Source organism: Ischnura elegans (assembly GCF_921293095.1).
Source record: "Ischnura elegans chromosome 13 unlocalized genomic scaffold, ioIscEleg1.1 SUPER_13_unloc_4, whole genome shotgun sequence".
Lineage (NCBI taxonomy): Eukaryota > Metazoa > Arthropoda > Insecta > Odonata > Coenagrionidae > Ischnura > Ischnura elegans.
This window is the reverse complement of record NW_025791660.1, coordinates 2,258,339-2,281,322: the sequence shown is the minus strand read 5'-3', so window position 1 is coordinate 2,281,322 and position 22,984 is coordinate 2,258,339. Positions and strand designations below refer to the sequence as shown.

Sequence of the window (22,984 nt, the reverse complement as noted above, 5' to 3'; positions counted from 1 at the left end):
TCCAACCCTACCCCAACAAGTTATCCAGGGGAATACCCACATTTCCATTGGTAAAGATTACTCCTCTTTTTAACCCCATCGAAATTTCGGTCGAAACATTTTGGTACCCTTCAGTTTCAACTTTTCTGTCGATGTGAACACCTACCCATCACTAATTGCGAGGTCCTATTTTGGCTACAGTTTTTGTGATTTACAGTGATCTCGCAAAGAAGTTAGTGTTGTGATAACTAAAAAATTGTGATTAAGTGATTTATTAGTTCCTGACAACCACATAAATAAGGATTATGGAGCAGGTATGCTATGTTTCATTTATTTCCGTTTCTTGTTTCTTTTTTTTTTAATTGGTCTGAGACGATGCACCGCTCTAATTTTTCAGATTTCCCTTCTATTTGATATTTAAACTTTTTAGAAAGAAGACTGTTGTGTAGCTTTTTGCAAACCTGTGTTTTTTATTGTTGACTGTCAACAATGTCATGGGCATTTACGCGGCGTAAACTGCACGAAAAAATGCTGGAGAAAAAAGAGAAAACCATGGATGCTCGAAAAAGGAATTTCAATGCATATCTAGAGAGTTGTTTCAGATTACATGGAGACGAGGAGGCAAAACTAGAGCTTAATAATTTTTTAAAGATGAATTTTTTTAAATTCCAACGAGAGAAGATGGCGAGCTAGTTCGCGATCAAACTCTTCTTTTTTGAAGAGGAATTGCACTTGGTTGGACAAAATTGTTGATTTCCCTGATGTTGTATTTCGCAACCTTCAAAGCACCTCAGGTTCGTATTTTCCTTGTATTCTAATGGTGATATGGGGTCCCCTGGGGTATTGTTCTAGTAGTCTTATTTTTTAATAGGTACCTACTAATTTAAAAAGGGAATGGGCCTTTTAGTTGATGTGCCGAAGCCAAAATATGGTACATCCAGTGATGGAAACTTAGCTAGGCGCTTCTTCTCGCCTATCGGCTTAAGTTACTGGCGAGGATCAATATTTTTGAATGCTTTTTTTTCATTGTTGCAATATAACATCTTTTTATTATTGCTTTATGCAGTACTTTTCATATGAAATAACATAGTTAATTAATTTTAAGGAGTAGAGAAAGAGTTAATCTTTCAATTCTCAACAATTATAATGTCTTTGTCTTGCGGATTTTTGATTGATTCAGTAAAATTTAAAAAGTTCTGTATGGATACTGCGGAAAATTTTGTGAGACATTATGGTTGGTTTTACATGCCACCCACTGAGCACAAAGTGTTAATACATGGTGCAGATGTCATCGAGTCGGCTCTTCTTCCTATTGGAGAACTATCGGAGGAGGCCCAGGAATCTCGCAATAAAGACATTAGAATATATCGCGAGCATCACGCGAGAAAAATATCTAGACTTCACACTAATGAGGATATTTTCCGGAGACTGATCCTAATATCGGATCCTTTTATTAGCAATTAGGAACTGAGCTAAACAAATGCCGGGGCCTTAAAGAATTTCCGCAGGAGGTTCGTGATCTCTTGGTCTTGCAAATTTCTCAAAATTCTTCGAGTGAATGAGAAGAGGAGGATGGGTGGGATTCAGAAGAATCTGATGCTGAACAATTATAATACATAATTGTAAATTTATGAGGAATTAACCATGCTTTTATGAGAATAAAAGTCACTTAAATACTATTTTGACACTTATTTAGTAATTACATTTTAGTCCATACAGAAGAATCTCATGAAATCTGGAAATCGCACCTCTTTAACGTAAGTCAATGCACCCAAAAACCCTACTTTTAGCCGTTTTTTGTTTATTGACTAATTTGAAAGATTATTAACTCATTCTATACAACTAATAATCATTTATTTTCATATTTTATCATGCTAACCGTTTATCTATGCAGTCAGCGTTACAATTAGCCAGTTAATAAGTTAAAGTTCCACGATATCGCATGAAATAATAGTTTTTTTCGTAAAAATAACTGCAGAAATGAAAATAGCTCGCCAAAAAACATGTAGGGAGCAATTTTTAAAGACATCCAACGAAAATCTGATTTTTTTCCAACTTTTTCGCGATCCGGACCACTGTGTGTCGTCGCTTTGAAGCCCGGCGAGCACCCCTTCCACGTCGGCACACAACCTCAAGACTACGCATAAATTTCTTCTGTCCGATAGCCATGTGTACATGCTAAGATGTTTTTCCTTCGTAACTGAAGTACTAAAATGCCCTTACCAGAGCCTGGACCACACACAACCATTGACGAACTGCTGTTTCCAAACAAAGCTAGATGTCCATACATGCAATTCATGGCATCTAAGACAAGAATATCACTTAGTATTGCAATAATTTTCTCTGACGTAACACGTCTATACAGTGCCATTATCAAGACCAAACTGCTGATGCAAGTCAAGAAGCACGTCTTGACTGGTCGTGACACGCCAGCGAGCCAGTTTGTCAAATTCCGCGCCAGGCAGCCGAACACAGAGGCTCGGAAGAAGCCAAGTGCATTGTTGCACCCGTCACTACACTTATGTTTCACGGCAAATAAGTGTCGTCGCGGTAAAATTTGGCTGGTTTCAAGGATAATCATTGACAAATAAAGCGGAATATACTTACCTTACGAGCAAATAAATTTGAGAAAAAATGATAACAGCTGTTATTTATTGAAATTATGTAAAACATAAACAATCGTGAAGGTAAAATATTATTTTAAAATACTAATTTGGCTAGTAATAATCAAACTGCATCCCATGAAACACCTAAACCGAACGAAGAAATCATAAAATATACTGGGTGTCAAAATGACACCCTCCTGCATTCAAGGTAAATTTGAATATTTAAGACCGAAAAAGGAGAGCAGGGTATCCCTAATACTGTTGTTTTATCAAGCCCTAAAAATGATTAGAAGTCACGAAATATTTCGCAGCCTGCAATCTTAAACCTTTACTTATCTCTGGTTGCAATCTCTGGAGTTCTCTGTCCTTACCCATAAAAATTCCCCTTCCCTCCTCATTTCGAAATTTCCATCAAGCCCTAATATCCATTTTATGTATTATTTATCATGTATTTACAAATAATCTAGAAAAAAATTAGTCTTAATTTTTCTCCATTACCTGACTTTTACAGTACTACAGTCACACTCTTATTTTAATTGTTATTATCAGATATGGATGGATGTTTTTGTCCTTTCACTCATATCTGCCAATAATTTGATGGTCTATTACTAGGGGACCTAACAAACCCTCAGTTTTGATACACCATTTGCCATGTAATTCACAACATTTACATTTTATATGCTTCTACAAGCCATAAAATAATGATATTAGGCAATGAATGCAAATATTTGAATTAAAGTTAGTATATAACTGCACATAACCACTAAATAAAGTTTTATAGCACATTATTTCTTAGGGAAGTTGCTTAATTTTTCCTATAGGGCTCGTTGGTGAACAAATATTCTCTCACAGTAACTCCCCTGATGCAAATGATTGGCATATGTTTTAACGGGAGTGAGTGATTGCCAGATTCCCCTATTCTTATCTTATTACGGTCCTCCTCTCTAAGATTGAGAATGAGGTATGGATGAGAGAAGAGATAAAGAGTATTTTCAGTACTATTGGTGCTCTTTTTCTATACTTTCAGTACTATTCCTTTGGGGCTCATTGGTGAGGACATTTCCCAAACTCACTTGATGGATATGAATGGCACATGTGTTTACCAGAGCGGTTGCCAGCTTCCCCTCTTCTACTGATATCCTTACTCCGAGAATTAGAATTAGGCTTGGATGCTCGCAATGACAAGAGTATATACAGCATTATTGGCGAAGTGACAACACAAAAGGGACCCCATTCCAATGCGTACAACCTTGACAGGTGTTGTCATATGAGATGTATTATAAATGGTTCACAGAAATTTCTGCAGCATGGAAATGAGAGAGGAGAGTTGCTTTCCCTCCTGATATTTGTCACAGAATAAACTTCCAATTACCTGTTAATAGACTTTGAGTTCTTGATGAACAGAATTTCACAAAATCTAACATAAAATTGTCTTCTACAGTGAGGCTTAATGCAACGTTAATACTTAGGTACACTTATGTTAATTTTTTCTGCTTCAAATGAGGAAATCAGGGCATGCTCACTGCAACAGTTTCCTATTCGTGTTTCAGTTACAATTACAAAGGAATACACATGAATTGCAATGAGAAAAAATTCCCTTATACTGCAAATTGACCATGGTTATCCAGGCAACTGTGCAGATCACAATGCAGATTCCTACGGCTACTGCACCAATGCTAACGTTACCACATTTTAGGCCCCCAACCATTTATCAAGGATGGCAACATGAGGGAGAAAGGACTTCAATGAAGCCACAACCGGTTGAGAGCCTCATGAAATACTTTTCTTCTTAAAAGGAAATCAGAGTCTGCCTAAAAAATTCTTACCATTTGATATTTGTAACTTTAACAGTCACCCCCACTGAAAATTACAGATATTGTCCTAAATAGTGCATTGGTAAGTGAGAGATACATTTCAGGCAGTATAACTTAAATTCTGTGCACCATAGGATGGCTTTAGTGGGGCTATTTCACAGCCATGCCTTATCCTAATTACATTAACCTTATCATCATTGCAGTTCCAAACAGGACCACCGAATGTTTTCCTTCATGACCCTCTGGTAATTTCAGGACCAACGAGACACACTTCGTTTAAAATCGGCATATAATGAGTTTTATCGCTCAAGAGTTGACTGGAGAGCTGCTTATATGTTAAAGCAAGGCCATTTAAATGCCCCGCCATGCTATGATACATCTGGGATTTTAGGCTGTCCCTTAAAGGTTAAGCTGATATTGCAAAGTGGGTGAAAATCCTAGCTGTAATAAACTTGGAGATAATTACTAGTATGAGATGTATATATATATATATATATATAATATATTTATTTATGTATATCAGTAACTGTATTCTCCTTTGCTCTTCCATGTTTATATTAAGGCAAGGTCCCTTACTGACTTTATTAAGGGATATTGCTTAAACAAATAGCTGTGTAACAGCCAAGACTACTGGCTTGTAAGTAGAATTGAGAGAATTCACTATAGACTTACTACATGGGACATGCAACATTTAATTCATCCCATTAGCCGTGTTGCGCAACTAAGATTGAATTATGTGTAAACTGATAAGCAATTTACCTTATAACATACAACCTGTGATCCAAATGTTAAAGAAGACTCCCATAGAAATGCATATACATATGCTAGGCAAACCTATTTTCATCATACACACGATGCATTAAAATAAAAAAAGCTAAAATAATGAATCTCACAACACAGGTTTTACTGCATATGAGAATAAAACTTACCAACATATTGGCTGTGGGCAGTTGGATGTCTGGCACAGGAATGAATATTTCAGCAGGCTGGACTGAGTATGCTACCTGTGCAGTGCCTACAACCGCATCTTGAATGTAGTCCTTTGTATCAGGAGAAAACTTAAAATTGTCATTAACTGCCCCCTCTCCTGCAACACTCTGCAAACAGAGTAACACTGATATAACAACTCACCTACTTCAAAATCAACAACTAAGGACTGCTGCCAATATTCATGAAACAGTATTTTAGAAATGGTATCTATGTCATTAAATAAAAATTGAAATGTGTCTGTAAATAAATCACACAGAAACTACATGGCCGCTAGAAACCAAATTGGGCAAGAAGATTCTTAGTGAAACTCAGTGCATACTATTATGGCTTTATTACGGCATCATTGGGGTCATGAGAATGCCTTCAAATCATGCCATTCACAGCAAATTCATATAACCCCTGGAATATCAAGGTCATGATAAGTATCTTAACTCCCTTCTTTTAACATTACAAGCTTTTACTTAAAATAGAGATTTAGGGTCACAATTTTCACAAGTAAATTACATTAATGTGTACATTTATTCCAGTGTACTTTCATGGGTTAATTTATTGGACAATAACTAGTAAGGTGAGGTGGGGTAAATGTGACCACCCTCACAGAAGATGGTATTTCCATTCTCGAAGCACGTGGTGGTCGTACAACATATTCCACACATTGTAATGGAACACGAGCCAACAGTATTTTCCCTCGAATTCTCGTTCCACATCCCTAGTGTTCAGAGAAAAAAACGTTTGGGATAGTTGATGCCCTCCATAAAATACAGGATAGTAGTGGAGATTGGTTTCTGGCTATGTTCAGTGGTAAGAAGTCAGTTTCTCACTATATAGGGAGAATTCTGGAGAACAATGAATCAGGTGATCCCGTGGTTTGCTTTGAGAACATGTTGTGGGACTGAAATAAGTATCACCTATCCACAGATTAAGAATTCAAGCGAAATACCAAGGGAAGACGCTGTAAAAATATTGCCTAATCCTTTGGTTGGCTGTGGAGGATAAGTTAACATTTTCCCTATCTTTTTCAGGTTAAAACCTGAGTTAAAAATTAATCAATATTGAAGGCTCAATTGTTTTAAGACCATGAGTTTATCTTCATTTTGTTTCTTTACACTGATAATGCAAGCTACATTATAGAATGAATTTTTTGTTTCTTTCAACCTAGTTTACATTCAGGTATATTGTCATATACAAATTCTATGCTATTTTTCCTACTATTTATTCAGCTTCTATACACATTATCTATTTGTAATATGCTTGTAAATTAATTTATGAAATTGGAATACTGTCACCATCGATCAATGACTAAATTCCTTAGTGTAATACCTAATTAACCAGATGATGCAAAAAAACTACTTCCATTACCTTAGATAATAGCCAATTTCTAAAGAATAATTAAACATAATTTGGTACCTTAAAAAGCAATGTAATGCTGAATTTCTGGGCAAATCACACTTACCCCATAAGCCACTTCATGTGGAAATATATGACACATCAGCCATGAGATGCACTTGCTCCATGCACAGGGCAAGTGCGATCCCTCGACAAGATTTTAAGAAATGATTTATAAAAATTACCACTTCACTGAGAGAGGAACGTAAATATAATTTTCTTTTTTGGTCATTAATACATATTTTCCGTTGAATCTCAGGATTTTAGCAAGCCTAGAAAAATTTCCTAGGCTAGTGAAAATTGATATGTGCTATTTAGGGGTTACACTCATCCCACCTTACAGGTAAAAATATGGTGTAAACAAACCTTTGAACAAGAACGGTAAAGCTACAACTCCTACCTATTTAAAAAGCAATGCAGAGTTTAACCTTTTTGCGCCGAGCTCCTTCAAGGGAAGTTGCTTTTGGCAAAACGAAGGGTTTGAGAAATTCTTTTTCAAAAATTATCAAGGTAATGACAGTGTGTACTGTCGAAACCTGGGTCGGGATAAAAAACTATTGTGGAACATACAAAAGTGTATTTCATTATGTTTCCTGTGAACAAGTTCCACCAAATATCGCCTTCCAACCTTAAGCTGATCTGATGTGTTTGTGAAACAATTCTTTAGTCGCTTTGGTGTCCCATTAGAGCTTCATTCTGATCAGGGAAGAAACTTTGAGTTAGAAGTATTCACCCGAGTGTGTGAGTTGATGGGTATCAGGAAAACCAGGACATCAACATTTCAGCCACAGTCTGATTGCATGGTTGAGCGTATGAACCGAACCCTAGGTAGATACCTAACGAAAATGGTTCCAGACAATCAACATGATTGGGACCTGCATCTCCATTTCTTCCTCGTGGCCTACCGAAGTTCTCTCAATGAGACAACCAAAGAGACACCCGCTCGCATCATTTTTGGGAGAGATCTGCATTTGCCTTGTGATCTCCAATTTGGGTGCAGGCCTGGGGAGGATGTTGAGATAGAAGACTACATCACAAAGCTCAGGAAGAGTATGGATGAAACCCATCAAAGTGTGCATTCCAATCTTGAGGAAGCAAGTGGCAAAATGAAGGAGAGGTATGATATCAAGACTGACCACGGTGGCTACCAGGCAGGAGATTTGGTGTGGCTCTACAACCCAAAAATGATTTGTGGGTACTCAGCAAAGCTCCAGAAACAGTGGGAAGGACCGCATGAGGTAGTTACCAGGATCAATGATGTGGTGTACACGATCAAGAAACCTCCAAGAGGGAAGCCAAGAGTAGTCCATTTCAATCGCTTGGCCCCTTTTCATGGCTTTAATGGAATGGAGAAAATACAAGCAGCTGAGATGCAGTGCACATTGGCATCTGAGGATTTAGGGGTGACATTGATCCTCAGTTTCCCCAGAAGTATTAAGTGGTTAATAGTACATGTCGCGACTAGGGTAAAACTTTCAATGCTTGGCGCTCAGTTGAAGGAGATGTTGAGACTGATCATATGACATCTGTTGAGGGACACCTTATAATGCAACGATTGGCGTATTTCAACCCACAGATGACTTCGTCACCAGAGTAAGAAGAAGAGCATGAGGAGAAGGATGTGGGTGAGGAGAGCTGTTTGGAGAAAGCACAGCCTGAGTCTGCCTCCATTGAGCCAAAGACTTACACTACCCTGGTGTGATCTAGTGGCCCTGAAAGTGGATGAATTGATTCATCCAGTGGGTCAATTCCTGGTACCTCCGCCTCTCATGGCTCGTGCCCATTTAACTATAAAAATTCCTTGTGATTTTCCAATAAAAATTGATGAAAATCAATGAAATAGTTTCAAACCTAAAAATAACAGTAAGATAAGCTACCAGTATAGTAAAATACACCTAATTATTCGTCGCAACGATTCATTCATTTTAAATGATTCGTTCATGAAAAATACAGCATTTCTGCTCCTGTTAGATCAAGGGAGGAAAAATGTCTCGCCTCTCTGCTGAGTGGTGCTGGGGATGTTCCACCCGAGAATGGATTTGTGTCATCGCACAACTGAGCTAAACAATGCAAAAGTACACTCACCACGTCATCCGTTGCCAATGGATCCGTGACATCAGTCATTATTCCGGCAAGGTTTCGTACGTACAGCATGGGATAACTCTCTTCCATACGATGGTCTCTGTTCTCCTCTTTCACATGACACTAAAAGAGAATGCTGAGTGTCACTAAATATAAGTCAACCAATAAAAATAACCTCTATAAAATAATAATAAAACCTCCTCTACTAGCTGAGACCACTTCAGCTAGCCAAAAGCATGTACTCATAAGTTATTTTATGACTCCTTGCTTGCAGTTCAACTCCAGTAGTATTTAACTGCTCTTTCCATTATTTATTATTTCTTACAGATAATTATCTCAACAGCTCGAGGGATGGAAATCCCATCGCTTTTTCCGTTGCTAGTATTTTCTTGCAGCCAATCACAATGCATAGCCTCTAACAGTGATTGTAACACCACAATTGGCTCTCAACTGAATGAAAGTTGTAAATAGGGTAGTTTCCTTCATCAAAGAAAACAAAAGGAAATAATTGCGATTCGTTACCCACCATTAGTGTATTCACAATATACAAATTATTTCGTTTTAGAAATGCCGGTTTAGACGAATGGCAATGGTTCATTTTTATCCTCATTTGAAAAGGACCAGATTGGCGTCCATGCGATGCCACTCCACGTGACGTCACAGGGACCTAGTTTCTATAGGAGAAGATAGGAGTTATACATCGTCTGAGGTTACCAATGCATGCATGAGGCACAGAGCTCAGGAAAATATAACTTAATAATCACTTATCAAAACTGGATAGGGTCGGAAAGTTTTCTTCGTTTGATGAGGTATTAATAATCCTTAATTGAGCAAAGCACTACCTGCAAGAAGGGTACTCAGCTACCTACTAGCATCCTGCGACGTATCAGCGCTAAGCCTCGCCTCAAGGTCACCTCACTGGGCGGGAGGGGAACCAGAAATACGACGCACGGACAGATTTCCCGGCATTCATACTTATGCGTCGCGTTTTCGTGCGCTTGAAAATTTTCACTTTTCATTTAATCGCGAAAAATAGATACTGTCATTTAAAAATCTAAAAGCGTGAAATACGTACTCCAGGAGTAATAATCTTTCGATTTACGCAATAAAATAATTATAGGAAACCACCCTATTGCGTGAAAAAATCCATAGAGGGAAAAAGTCATTCACCTACACTTGGATTCAAGCTCCAATCCCTCGATTTCCACCTGAGTGTTTTTAGCCAGTGAACATTCCAAGCCGTCCCCTCTGGATATTTGTGGACTATACTGCACAAGGTGATGCTGGAATGCTGAGCATATGATGCCAAAAGCACTCCAAGTCGTGCACATGGCACCACAGCCGGAGAGCAAAGTCTGAACTTTGAACACATAGAGGCGTTCGGTCTTGACTACTTTTAAGTACACCGGGATTAGCCACGGCAATAACTGTAGCAGGAGTCACCCACAAAGCACAAATTGTGCAAAAAATCCAAAGAGAAAACTTTCCTACAGTTTGTGCATTACGGTTTACTACATTAAAATTTATCACTTCTGATTAGCATTCAAGTCATGAACATCAGTCACCATGTCTCCTTATATGCATCACCTACACCTAAATATCAATAGATAAGATGAATGTCTGGCATACCTTGGCAGCATCTTTCTCCTCTAGGGATGGTTCTTCCTTAGCCCCAACTAGCTTCCAGTCAAAGTCTGTCACGATGGCTCCTGAGCTTTCAGCCATACATTCCAACCATTCTTCTTGGAAAGGAGTAGAGGTCAAAGGCTGCACAAGAATCCACATATAATAAGTGCACAAATAATGAAAGAGTTAGAAAAATGAGGAAAAGCCTTGTTGAGTTAGTCACAGAAATAAAATTAGAGGTTGATTCTTATGTATAGTGTTTGTGTAAATGTACAGTCTACTCTACAAGCTGTCTCAAGGAAGTAATGGTAAGGAAATTTAACTGCTTAAAAATTGGTTTGCATGTTTGCCATTTGGTTATCTTTGCCATACTCATAACGCCTCTTTTTTGCGCTGCGAAATTTGTGAAAAGCCAAAAAATGATCGCCAGAGAGATTTCTGGAGATGTCTACCTCCTGATACCATCTTATTTGTAATGATGACTTATCTGTAGGGAGTACCTGGCATATGATTTCAGTACCCATGCATTAAAACATATTTACAGAAAACATATATATTCAATATCAGAGAATTTAGTTAGAGATTTAGTGCATTTCGGGTTATACATTGTTTCATTAACATCAACTTTGGCAAATAAAAATAATACTCATTTTCATATTTCTATGTCATTATTTCAAAATGGCCACTTAATAAAATTCTAAAAATGGCCTATTTCTTTGATCCCAGGGAAAAAAGTCAGTTTTCACTGGTTTATAATTTTTACACTATCATGTTGGAAGTTTCTTGTAAGAGATCAATTTATTGACAATTTCTGGAAATATTATTAAAGAAGTTGAAACTTCAATTGGTAGGGAAATATATATGCTCCCATTGTTGGAAAACCAGAAAAAAGTGCCAAGTTCAACATTTTTTAAAGCAATTAAATACTTTTTACTGTCCAGGGTAATGAGTTTCATCAACATTCATGGTACGTGGGGTAGGTGAGACAAATTCAGTCTTAAGTTTGTTGCTTTACTTTGTGGAACCAGGATATTGGAAAAATCTCATTTTAAAGATATTACACCATAATCATTAATATTCAATGATAATTATAGCCTCAATTTGCAATCAAAACCATCTCTTAATATTTTTAGCCTCCCTCATTCATTCTACATTTTGACTTTGCTCTTGACCCATCTGAAAAGAAATTCTTGTAGCAAACATAGCCCATGCATGGTGCTCTGCAGCACTTCTGTCTTAACTGTCTTGGAGTGAATGTGGCATTCATTGGATCGCAGCAGCAAAGAGCAAAGTTGGGTGGCAGAACACACCTATTCTTTTCATTACAATGCATAGTTCATTTTGAAGGATACAGTCAAAAATGACACCTCTGTACTCTATGATCCAACTTTTATCAACTTAGGGAAAATGTTGAGTTTTCCTGGGAATATTTAACCAGGGAATGAATTTGTTTGATAGCACAACTGCACTGAACCACGCAAGAGTACACTCACCAATTCATCAGTTGCCAATGGATCTGTGACATCCCTTAAAATTTCCAGTGGATCTGGTGTGAACATCGCTGGATACTTTCCTTCACTGAGAGGGTCTTCGTTCTCCACTTTCACATGAAACTAGAATAGAATGCTACATGTCACTAAATTGAGGCAAAATAATAGTACTAAGACCCTCTTCAACACATTCAATGCAAGCCCGATTTTCATTAAAGTGATCAAAATTGGCCAAAATAACAAGAAAGAAAAATAGCAGGAGGTTTCTGCAACATAATTTCCGTTCAAATACTGCTGTTACAAACGGCGCACATGGTTCGAAAGAGGGAAGCTTGTTGAAGGCCATACACACCATCGGAAGATTCGGAAGTGGATATTGGTTACATATAGAGGTGGAGAAAGGGCTCCCAGCCCTACTAGCAGAGCACGTCAACTGAGGTGCTCCGCACTGATTGTGTTGATAATTACAAAACTTCCTTTTTCACCTCAAGGCCACTCAAGCTGACCAAATGCATGTAATCATGAGATTCTTGTCACTCCCACTTCAAAGATAGGAACATTTAGTTCAACCTCCACAATAATTTTACGATCCTTTCCATTATTTTTAATTTCATATAAACAATTATGCTCAATGTCATTTCTTTTTTTGATCCAAATCATGACACCATAAAAATTCAATGGATTAGAGAATGAGTTAATACTTTTGAAATTTTGATACTTTTTTTATTTAGAGCATGACCTTTAGGAGGCGCTTAAGCATTTTTTCTTATTATTTTAAGGAGTTTTTTATTGGAATTCCATAACAAAGCAAAAGTGCAACCTCGATATAACGACACCCCACGGTGCACTAATAAACACTCGCTATAGCGAATTGTCACTTTACCGGAGGTGGAACAAATAATAGCCAATATACCTGTTGCGAACAGATATACAGGAACAGAAGTGGTGCGGCGACAGATAAACATTATCCGATAAACGTAAGCATAAATCCAGACGAAAGGCGATGTTTTTTTGCATCACTAGATTTCCTTACTCAAATAACGACTAACTATTCAAAAAATTTATAAGCGCCGCACTGAATAAAAATCATACAAAGCATTGTTTCGTCAATCATTATATTTATCGAACGAAAGTTTACCACATAAATTTGAGACTGAGCACTCCAATAACTTCATTTCTAACAGATCGCTAGCAGTTACAGAGGTTAAGAAGTCTTGATGAAAGTCTTCCGGCGGTGAAACCCTCGCTATGGCGAGAGCCAACGCCGAAAGTCTCGTAAAAACGAATTTTTTAACACGCCTATTATAGGGTCAATTGACGGTGCATCGGCTATCTCTCGTAATAGCGGGGGTGTCGCTATAGCCCGTACTCGCTTTAACGAGGTTCCACTGTATTCAATTCAGGCTCTAACCAATGAATTTACAATATTTAGGCATTAAAAACACATACTGAATATTAATTACTTTTTGATCCAAGCTGCTAATAGATCTGTAAAATGAAGTTAATATTTCTGATGGCATATTCCACCAAATACTTAAGTTTTCTATGATATATCTTACGAGTTAATGCAATATATACTTAGATCTGTAAAATGAGGTTTATATTCCGGCGGGCAAGATCCACCAAATCCTTAAGTATTCTAGGATACTTCTTACAAGTGACGATTGGTACTTAATATAATGATATCCATCTTCAATCACAGTTTTACACCTACCTCTTGAATCACAAAACTTCATTCCATGCTACGTGTAAATTTGAGCTTTCTTACAATAATGAATGAATTAAGGGTGAATAACCCATATATTTATCTTCACCACCCCAAAAACAGTGCCTTTAAAGGAGGGAAATCTAGCAAATGTTAAGAAAAGATGATCATAATCACCAATATCCCGGATATTAACAACTTAACAACGATCACACGAACCCACGACCTTCAGTTAGTCAGGCAAGTACTTTATTCTGCCACCACTTCTGAGACCTGCATTTTAGGTAACACTGCAGTAAGTGTAGATTGTAAAATTCCTACTCAATACTGGCAATAGAGTGTTTAAGGTTGCTAGAGAAAGCATGGAAAAGCTATGAATTGAATTACCTTTGAAATGCACCCTGTAGTATTTATAGAGGGCAAGAACCTAACAATCTTCCTTAACCCTCATATGGATTCTATGCACCGTAGAAGAGCTCTTAGTTTTCCTTCTTTCTTACCATCTATAACCCATACTTTTTTTATCTCCCACCAATCCAGGAGTGAAACCTTATCTGCCGCACTACACCACATCACGTTTACCCGTCCATCTCTAAGGAAACGTCCTCAGTGAGGGAATGGGGCTCTGCGGTACGAAAAAAATACCAGCTCTTCTAGCTCCACTCCACAGCGGCATTGGGTTATTTGACACGTTGCTTATATCCCATATTCTTTACATTTCAAAACCCATTAGACCTAATTTTTTTTAAATTGCAGGATATAAGCTACCAGAATATTCATAAGATTTGTCTTGGTTGCCAGAATCACTGTAAAAATTACAAAAGTAACACTTTTCTCTTTTCACTTCACCTGCACCTGTTCGATTATTAATGTTTAAGATCTTAGCCTTCTATGTACACTGCAAAGATATAGCATATAAGGGGACACAGGGAAGCAAAATTACATATCACATGGTCCTCAAGACTTATTCGGCCCTCGTTTTCAGAATAAATAATAAGACAATGTAAACATTAAAAAGCGGAGTTTTTCCAGCGCTGCATATCAAAAAAAGTATTCCAATCATCCATCACACACAAAATTAACACTTTGCGTGCCATGGATGTAATATAACATCCTGTTAATCTTTCTGAAGAATGCCATTGATGTAATATTACGTCTGTCTATTCTATTGACTTTGTTTGCGTGAAGCCATAATATTTCCCCGCGGTCCTTTTCCAATGCACTGCTTAGTTGTTCTGTTTTTTCATTGAATTGTGTTCTTCTTACCTTTTTTGTGCTTAAAAAGAGGTGCCATGAGTTTTCGCCAGTTCCTTAGTTGAGGTAAAGCAGGAAGATGAGAAACTTCATATCAGTTTTCCTGGATATCACACAATTACTTATACCGCCTATTTTTTAACAGAGCGTGACTCCCGAGTTTCAACAGATTATCATCAACTTCAGGTGCAAATTATGATTTGTTTATCTTATTTTTTCCTTGTTACTCGATGAATTTTAAAATTTACACCAGAATAGGGGAAAAGGATGGGTAGGGATTGAATTTTGTAGAGATTATTACTTCATATCAGTTGATATACATAGAACTGTGTTCTACTTTGCTTTTCCTATGCCTATAAAGAGGTAACATGAGAGTTTAGGCACGTTTCTTCATCAAGGTGAAGCGGGAAGATTGAACAAACAGGGAACTATCTTGAGACCAATCAGTGTTATACATAAGAATATTTATTAGCTTGCAAGCAAACTCAAGCTATCTAAGTTCATTTGCCATGCAAATTTCTGCCATAAGATTAACACTGTTCCGCAACAAACATCGCCACAGGTGTAAATAGATAATAGTGATTAGGCTATTTGACTCACATAAACTTGCTGTTCCGTACAACGGAGAGTTGTAGAATAGAATTGGGAATAGTATCTATTCATGTCAGGCACACCCATTATCATTATACAGATGAGAAATTTACACAACACAAGGTCGTACAACTCAGGTGTTACTGTAGGTGAGAATAAAACTTACCAAAGCATCTGGTCTCGTTTCTAGGCAGTCTGACACAGGAATGTATACTTCAGTAGGTTGGAATGCACATGGGAGCTGTGAAGTGCCTTCATTCGCACTTTGCAAGCAGTCCTGTGAGTAAGTAGAAGACCGTAAATTGTCATCACCTGTCCCCTCTTCTTTGATACTCTGCAGAGAAAGTAATGGAGATAAACAGATCACCTTCTTAAAAGTTAACAAATTAGGGGCACACCCAAAAAAAATGAAACAGGATTATTGAAATCTTACCTCTAATACTAGAAAAGATTATGTTAGTTTGAAGGGCCATGCATGCATTGCTAATCCACTCCACTTGAACTGCATTTAGGACAAAAGACCTAGAAAACACTGTCATGAGGCATTGGTGAGGATATTTCAGGGTGACAATAGTAAACGTACAGAGGTATGGTTATTAAGGTGTACTCTTAAGCTAACATTTTATTCTTTGGTTTATTTAAGAATTCTACCCAAATAACTGCTGAAGACGTGAAGCAGAGAAGGGTCATTTTGGCTGAATACCTGAGCCTCTTCCATGAATTACCAAGCAGCAAGGGAAATTTCAACATTGGGAGAGAGAATGAGATTTAAAAGTATTTTAGCAAACCAGCTTTTCCCACCGACCAGGTAACAGGATACATATTGGAGAACAACACACTCCCTGAACACTTAATAGGCTAGCAATACAGAATCTTAATACTTCCCCAATACTACGCACTATTGACTGCCATCAAAATGATCCCTCCCTTCTCAGATGACCTCTCAGCACTAAAATCTGTTAACAAAATGGAGTCTCTTGCGGTAAAATTAGAAACAGTTAAAGAAGGTTTTGAAAACATGCAATCAGCATGGCCACAATGCACGCACTTCCCCTTACCTTTCTATCTGCAACCCATGCATCCCAGACCACAAAAGTCTTTACCACATTCTGCTTTCCTATTACTCAGTGGACCATTACCATAACAAAATTATGTCTCCTCACTCTTTAATAACTTTACCACATGTGTTCCACTAAACTTCACTCCCACCTTTTCCCTGGTGCTCTCAACAACTTACCAGGCTGCCTCCAGGATTTGATGCTGCTAGCCAGGGTGCATCCATCAGCAATGAACATTCTTTGCACTCTACATCAGAACACTGAGATTCAGTGATGGCCATACTAAGCACAAAATCCATGTTCTCCTGTACTTTTCTAAGACACTGGAAGGCCTCATTGTTCAGTAAGTCGATTGCATGATGACACCAATCAAATCCAAGGAAAGGGTTAATGCAAGCCCCTATTATTTTACAACAATAATTTATGTCATCAGGTAACTTGGCCATGAAATTCACTATCACGTTCTCACCAGTAGAGTGAGTTAACCTCCGACCATTGACCAAATCTTGGTTTTGTGACGGCAGCAAGTTTTTCCCACAAAAGCTGTTCATAAATCGATACTCCTTCCATGCTATAGAAGATGGTAGAGAGGTAATTACACATTCCTGAGATTTTATGAACACTTTCACCGTTTTTTGTTCACTGATCCATTCAGGAAGTCTTCCCAGATGCACTACCACATTATCAGTTTTGGAGTATAATGGTGATTTACATTGATTCATGATATCCTAATACAAATTTATAAACACTGCAGACAAATCAAACAGAACTATCTGCTTTTTAGTCAACAAATAATTTGCATAAAATTTGGGATGATGTTTGAGATCAATCTGGCACTAGTTGCAATGTAAAATATGAACATCAACAGCTGTGCATCACTTCCCAGGAAGGGTATCATTAAATGTCCATGGCTTGTATTTTAATAGCAGCAGGCTGACAAACCCTGAAAAGATAAACGTTATTATACACATTCAGATAAAATAAATTCACAACAGTAAAAGACACTGCCCAACATAGTAATGGAAACCCATGGAGACACTGTTATCTTATTATGATACATGTTATTATATCTTGCTTACCAATTACAAACAATTCAAAAATGAAGAAGTGGGAAACCTTCCAATGCAGTGAGTGGATATCAAACGACGAGGTTAATGACCAAAGGTCATTAGGAAAAAGGTCCTCATTCAAAGAATTCAAGATTATATTGTACATACGAATGTGATAAATTTAATTCAGAGTGTATAACTAAACAAGAAAACCAATTCTGAAGAGCTCTTTTGCCTGAACAAAGCAATCAATTTCAAAGCCACCAGAAGCATGAGAGACAGTACACAGCTGTGATGGGTCATAAAAATCCTCTGTTCCATAGTGCTTCATTCATTGCATGTTAGTTTATATCTCATTATTATTATTGCACTTAAATTCATGTTCCCCAAGTTTGCATGCCTTTATATCCCTTATTCATCATTCCAATGACTCACAGTTTGGATGCAAGGACGCTAAAATTATTCCCATCTGTTTGAGAGTGACAAATTTTAAAAACCATGAAAATTGAAGATGATGCTTTAACGATGCAAATGTCTGCTAGCTTTAGAACCAATGGCTGAATTGAATACCTATTGGTACTGTTATGCAATGCATAATGTCTTCAATGCAGCTGGTAAGAGTTTATAAAAGAGAGAATCAGTCAACCTTAACCTTCAATTATTTTAGGTAAAAAAAACTAGTGCTGTTGCTGATCACACCATCACCCATGTAATCTCCTTTAACATATGTATGCATGCTGAGGCATAAACATAGAGACCAAAAATAAACCCCAATGCCTACTACAGAAAGAATGCTGAAAAATTAAGGCTAAATCATTTGGCTTAATTTCAATGATTCAGGAGCAGACTTAAGCATTTGGTCAATCTAAACTGGAACTTAGCTTGTCACCATTTCGTACCACTGAGCATATCATTCTGTGAATATTGGCCCGTGAAAAGTTGTTTCGTCTGAAAGCTGCCTTAATGTAGCGCTGGCTGCATTCCACGCCATAGACGGCACACCATCGGGCCACACTGAGTAAACATACAAGTTTTCTAACAAACAGTACCCAAAGTATTTGCAACCGAGTAAAGTGATCTCCCAAATATCTGAGTGTGGATTTGAGCTGTGGATGAAAGGAATTTCAAAAACTCTATCATGAATTAGACTTCAAATTTCATAGCAAAAAATGATATATTTACAACTAAGTCCATACTCTCATTTTAATTTTTTTCCTTCTCGGGAGTAAATCAGACCATGCAAATGAAAAAATTCCTCCCATAATATTTTTGTTTCTATTTCAGGTACCCCTCACTTCACTATAAACATGTTCCTATGGAGTGTCATGCTAGCATATTTCATGCTAAGTGAGATGTTTTTAATGCATAACAATATAATTTATATCCTGTGCACCACAAGATGACTTTTCTGGGGCTATTTAAGATTTTAGAGCAAAGTTGCTAATGCACAGTGATAACAAAATCCAGGTAATTATTACCTTTTGTAGAACCATTTACTTCATACATTGGATTGTGTTCTCCTTCGATTTTCTCATTCTAATTAAGAGGTGACAGTAGGTTTAGAGTTAGTGCTTTAGCTGAGTTAAGCATGAATTTTGCTTGAACATTTACAGAACAATCTTTCATTCCAGCCATGTTTTACCAAATATTATTGCCTTGAAAATAGAATTGAGATTGTTTACCATTGGCCTACAACATTAGATACAAGACATTTCTCCTAGGAGATAAGCAGTGTTTTAGTGATTTAAAACTAAGAGTGACTTAAATTAAAATAATTACGGTTACGCTTTTTGCCTCATATCATACAAGTCATACCCCTGAAGTTTGCACAATTGACAGTGACTTCCCGCAGAAATATTTCCACTAGGCGAACTCACTTCCTTTCTTTCACCAAGAACTTAGTGCATCTGGAGGTTTTTTATCTCAGGTTTCACAATAGATGAGAAAGAAACTGACCAACACCTTGGCTCTCAGTAGATTACAGTCCGGTACAGGAATGTGTGTTACAGTTGTAAGGACAAAGCATGGTAGCTGTGAAGTGCCTCCAACCGCATTTTGAATGCAGATGCGATTGAAGACACTTCACAGCCCCCATGCAGTCCTTTGTCTCCGAAGAAAAATCCAACTCGTCACCAGCCGCCTCCTTTCCTTTCAGAGAAAGTACCTATGATAAGCAACTCACCTCCATCAAAGTAAATAAAGGAAAAGATGCTCCTAATCTTGATGAAACAGGATTTCTAAATATTCTTTATATACAGTCAACTAAATATTGAGTATTGTCCATCTCTTTGCTAAATGGCTTGAAAACTACCGAACCAAATGAAATTAAATTTGGCAGGAAGAAACTAGGTAAACATGATTCTTATTCAGGCAATGCAACGACCTTTGAGCCCTCAAAGGCCTTAAAGTAGGCCCTTTCACAGAAAAATATATTATGCATATGGATTAGAGTATTAGACGTCATGCAGATATGGTTTTATTCCCTTAATTTAATTTAAATTATATTCATAACAGCAATGTTGATGAAGGTTGTCATTTTCACATTTAAGTGCATGAAAATAAATTTTTTATTCCCGCACTCAATTAGAAAATCAGTAATTTCTGAGTAAAGAGTTATAAACTATCAATATCACTTAACATATTTTATTTAAGCCCAAGTCTTACCATAGAAACCATTGACAAAGCATATTCTTTCATTCTTGATCTCTTCTTTATGTTTAAAGATTATCTCTGGGGCTTACATCATTATGAAAAACATACTTACTGGCTTACAGAATTTTATTTTCTACTTTCTATTATGCATGTGAATTGATTAGAGCATAAAAACTTAAAAGTGGTGAAGCACAAAAAACTTATTTTACATAGTAAAAAATGTCCAACATTGAATTCTAAAAAATGAAATTAAACTTCTATAAACAAATTAACTAAATATATCTGACATACCTTCATGGACTTGTTCCATTTGTATGCAAATTGCTAATTTGTGACATCATAATCACGTTTATTATATTTACATCAACTTCGACTGTCCAGATTACCATAGATTTTACTTAAACCAGCATTGTGAGTTCTATCGTTACAATTTTAGTATGCCTGCAAATAACCAACCCTTTTTTTAAACAGTTGTGATACACTATATCCAGGATAGAAAATTTTAGAGTTTTCATTACCAAATGTATGGTTTCCACTATTCTTCAACCGAACCATAGAGATGAGTGGGAGTAATACTGTTAATGCCTACTTAATACAGTTGCAAAAACGACACACATATTAATCTTCTATGCTAAAAATATTTTATTTATCATGTTTTTTTTCAAATAACTCTTATAACTGAAAAAAAAACAATAACACAGCAATCATGTGCAAAAAAAAATACCCACCTCACTCTTTTCAGGCCTGTGTACACCATGCATGCACATGTATAAGATAATGTGTGGGCGATTTTAGTGGACCAGAATGGAAAAAGTACATATGTATGAACCATATTAGAACAGGTTCTATTTTTTCTTCATGCATTTATACGACTTGGGTGGTCAAACTGTGCATTTTCGTGTCCATTTATGCATTCCTACATGAAGACATTAACTAGTACAGGTAAGTACCATGTAAACAGGCCTTTACTGTTGCACCAAGAACATTATTTAAGAAAAAAGAAACCTCAAAGTCATCTTCTCTTACAAAATTATTTCATTAAAATATTTTTTTAAATAACCCTGATATTCATATCCTTAAAACTTGCAAAACCAATCATGCAACAATTATGCATTACCCTCTAAACTTTTCTCACACAGAAAAAAGAAATATAATATGTCTTCATTCACTTGGAACTACAATTGACAACCGATCAACAAACTATTTTCAAGGTCTCTCACATTTCATTATTTAACAGCATATGGTCAGCGGTTTCTTCGTTCCTAAAAAGTGGAGTATGGAAGAGCCATGTGTGTGAATTGCCTTGCTAAGTTGATAAAGGGTGAATTCAAATCCCATACTTTCCTGAATATCATTGTCTATTAAACACTAAGTTTTACCAGAAGATGAAATGTCTTCAGTGTTTGGCACTGAAAAACCAACTGCAACATAAAAAGCATCCTGCCAAGTGCTCAAAGATAAGGAAAAACCGTTTATTAGAATTTGGACTTGTTACATTTTTCCCGTAGACCATGGACGAGGACCTTTCATGTGCCCTAATATTGTAGATTACCAAAAGGTATACTAAATTATCTTTTGACCGTTAATCGAAGCGCCTTTTTAGTTAGCATTCCAATTAATGGCCACCGGTAGTACTACAACATTATATTTCTCCAATTGTGTCACCAAGAATTTAATCTATTACAATATAGAGTTAATCCTCACAACTTTATACAACGAATATTTCAGTCCGCAAAATTTATCTTTCAAGATTCCTCCTGTTGTCGACAAAAACCGAAGAGTGTCACCCTTAACTCTGCCATACTTACACCACGTCAGTCATCAAATAAGAAAAAAGGAAAAGTACTCACCCTGCAGCAACTACTCGGCAAACTTTCTGTCAGAACTGCGTGTGATGATGATAAAATCTTTTTGAAAACACTGCATTCCGTAAGTTTCTTCAAGCACACTGGTCTGGTAGTGGGCAGGCCATCTCCCACAGCAATCTGAGATATTAATAAACAAATTATTAACGTATCACAGCCATTATATTCATGTATATATCACTAGACACTCTGTTTTATTCTCAATACACTTTATTTACACCCACTTCAAGATGGCTCTCTCATTAACAATTTATTATTTATCTTTTATCACCATAGCATCGCCTCAAACAAAGAAATAAAAATAAAAACAAACATGCTCACAAATAAACAAAACAACAAATGAACTTAAAAACAGAAAATAAACTAAGCATTTACAAAAGTGATTTTGATCATAAAGGCACATGCATCATTATACATCAACAGATATCGTAATTATCTAGGAAAAAACAAAATGAAGGAAGCATCATTGTAAAGAAAATCGATAGCATTTAATGTGCCAATCACATGTAAGCCGACTAAATCATGTAGGGAATCATTCAGTTACTATTGCATGCTACATCCGAAGTGAATATGTTGTAATAATAATCATGATTTTTCCTACTAAGTCAGTAATTCCTTCCTGAAGATTCCGTGAAAATCCCGCTGGTGCGACTCATGTTTTCACTTCAAAATCTCATTCACTGTTTAAATCAGGTACATCGTCAAAGACATAATCTACTCACTGACAAAGATCTCAAAATCACACAAGGAAACTACATTCAGTACGTTGATGTTTGAAAATGAAAATACTTGTGATTATTATGCTCAACGAAAGGACCAACGACGCCAACAACGAAC

At 36.8% G+C, this 22,984-nt stretch overlaps 1 protein-coding gene across 1 annotated transcript in view; it reads right to left on the bottom strand.

The window, feature by feature from the left end:
- Window positions 1–22,741, bottom strand: part of LOC124173249 (zinc finger protein 37-like) — a 31,105-nt gene extending 8,364 nt beyond the window's left edge. The window contains 8 exon segments of the mRNA XM_046552770.1: window positions 5,329–5,496; window positions 8,861–8,980; window positions 10,487–10,624; window positions 11,977–12,096; window positions 15,690–15,857; window positions 16,761–17,524; window positions 22,133–22,267; window positions 22,652–22,741. Coding sequence (XP_046408726.1) covers window positions 5,329–5,496; window positions 8,861–8,980; window positions 10,487–10,624; window positions 11,977–12,096; window positions 15,690–15,857; window positions 16,761–17,303 — 1,257 coding nt within the window. The 5' untranslated portion in view covers window positions 17,304–17,524; window positions 22,133–22,267; window positions 22,652–22,741.
- Window positions 22,742–22,984: the final 243 nt, after the last annotated feature.